At 35.6% G+C, this 1,274-nt stretch overlaps 1 protein-coding gene across 1 annotated transcript in view; it reads left to right on the plus strand.

Annotated features, from left to right (window-relative positions):
- The window catches only part of PDE1C (phosphodiesterase 1C), a 787,489-nt gene that overhangs the window by 666,427 nt on the left and 119,788 nt on the right, over positions 1-1,274 (plus strand). The window contains exons 11-12 of the mRNA XM_007945296.2: positions 266-367; positions 928-1,048. Of these exons, the coding sequence (XP_007943487.1) occupies positions 266-367; positions 928-1,048 (223 nt within the window). The remainder of the gene's footprint in view (positions 1-265; positions 368-927; positions 1,049-1,274) is intronic.

Raw genomic sequence — 1,274 nt, forward strand, 5'->3', positions numbered from 1 at the left:
ATACAGAATAGCAGCAAATTATTGGAAAGTGAAAGAAAATGATTTCTTTTACAATAACAAAAAATATGTAAAATATTTAGGGGTAGCTGCAGAAAAACATGTGTAACACCTTTTCACTAAAATATTCAGAACATTGCTGGGAAAAATTAAAAGGCTTAAAATAGATTAGAAATGTCAGAATTTAGTTAGAAGTGGCAAAAGAAACTAATTTATACTTTTATTTTTTTACACCCATCCTTTTTTCTGCTTGGGGTGTCCCTGAAAGGGAGTTTCGGACCTTGGTAATTGAGATGGTGATGGCCACAGATATGTCCTGTCATTTCCAGCAAATCAAAGCGATGAAGACTGCTCTGCAGCAGCCAGAAGCGTAAGTAGGGCTGTGACATCATGTGTATTTATAGGCACTTGAGCTGGTGCTTGACCATGTCATTGAACTTTTAAAGAATATTTCCTTGAACATAATTTTATTGAGTGATGTCATGAAGTGATGATGTTCAGAGGAGAAAACACAAGAATTGTACGTATCACAATTAAGTATGTTCTCAGGGCCAGTAATAGTTTGCCCCAATAAGAATTTAAAATAATTCCCATTGGGAAACTAAATTATCAAAGGTTCAATCAATCCAAAAAGAACAAATAAAAAGAAGTCACAGATTCTTAGATTCTCTTTCTCCTTTGATTGACATAATCATTCCAGAAATGGTTTTGAGGCAGATATGTCCAATACAGTATACACATAAGACCAAGCTAATGACTATACCAATCATAGGATGAAATGATGCCTTTTCCTCAATTCGGCTGGAGTGGGATTTCAAATGGCACAATGAGAAAAGATTTTTTAATTATTGTGTTTTTCCTCCCCCCCTCAACTCTTTCTGAGATTCTGAAGAGTTTGATCATCATATGCTGGTTCCTTTGGGTTTACAGGATTGAAAAGCCAAAAGCCTTATCCCTGATGCTGCACACAGCTGATATTAGCCATCCAGCAAAAGCATGGGACCTCCATCATCGCTGGACAATGTCACTTCTGGAAGAGTTCTTCAGACAGGTAACTTGTTGCTGTACATCTAATAATCATCATTGGACATTTTTGGAATTTCTTATTTTAACAATGTTACAATATAAACACTAGTGAGATTATGGTGATTTTTTTTGCAGGGGGAGGAGGATTCTTTAGCTTCCTGGTCTTTCAATGTTTGAATCTTACCCAATTTCTGATCTCAGACCCTTATGGCTTTTTCATATTTTTGTTTAAAGAAAAAACATTTCCCTGT

This window comes from Orycteropus afer, unplaced genomic scaffold, assembly GCF_000298275.1.
Source record: "Orycteropus afer afer isolate SDZICR_OR568_19922 unplaced genomic scaffold, OryAfe1.0 scaffold00008, whole genome shotgun sequence".
In the NCBI taxonomy this organism is placed as follows: Eukaryota; Metazoa; Chordata; class Mammalia; order Tubulidentata; family Orycteropodidae; genus Orycteropus; species Orycteropus afer.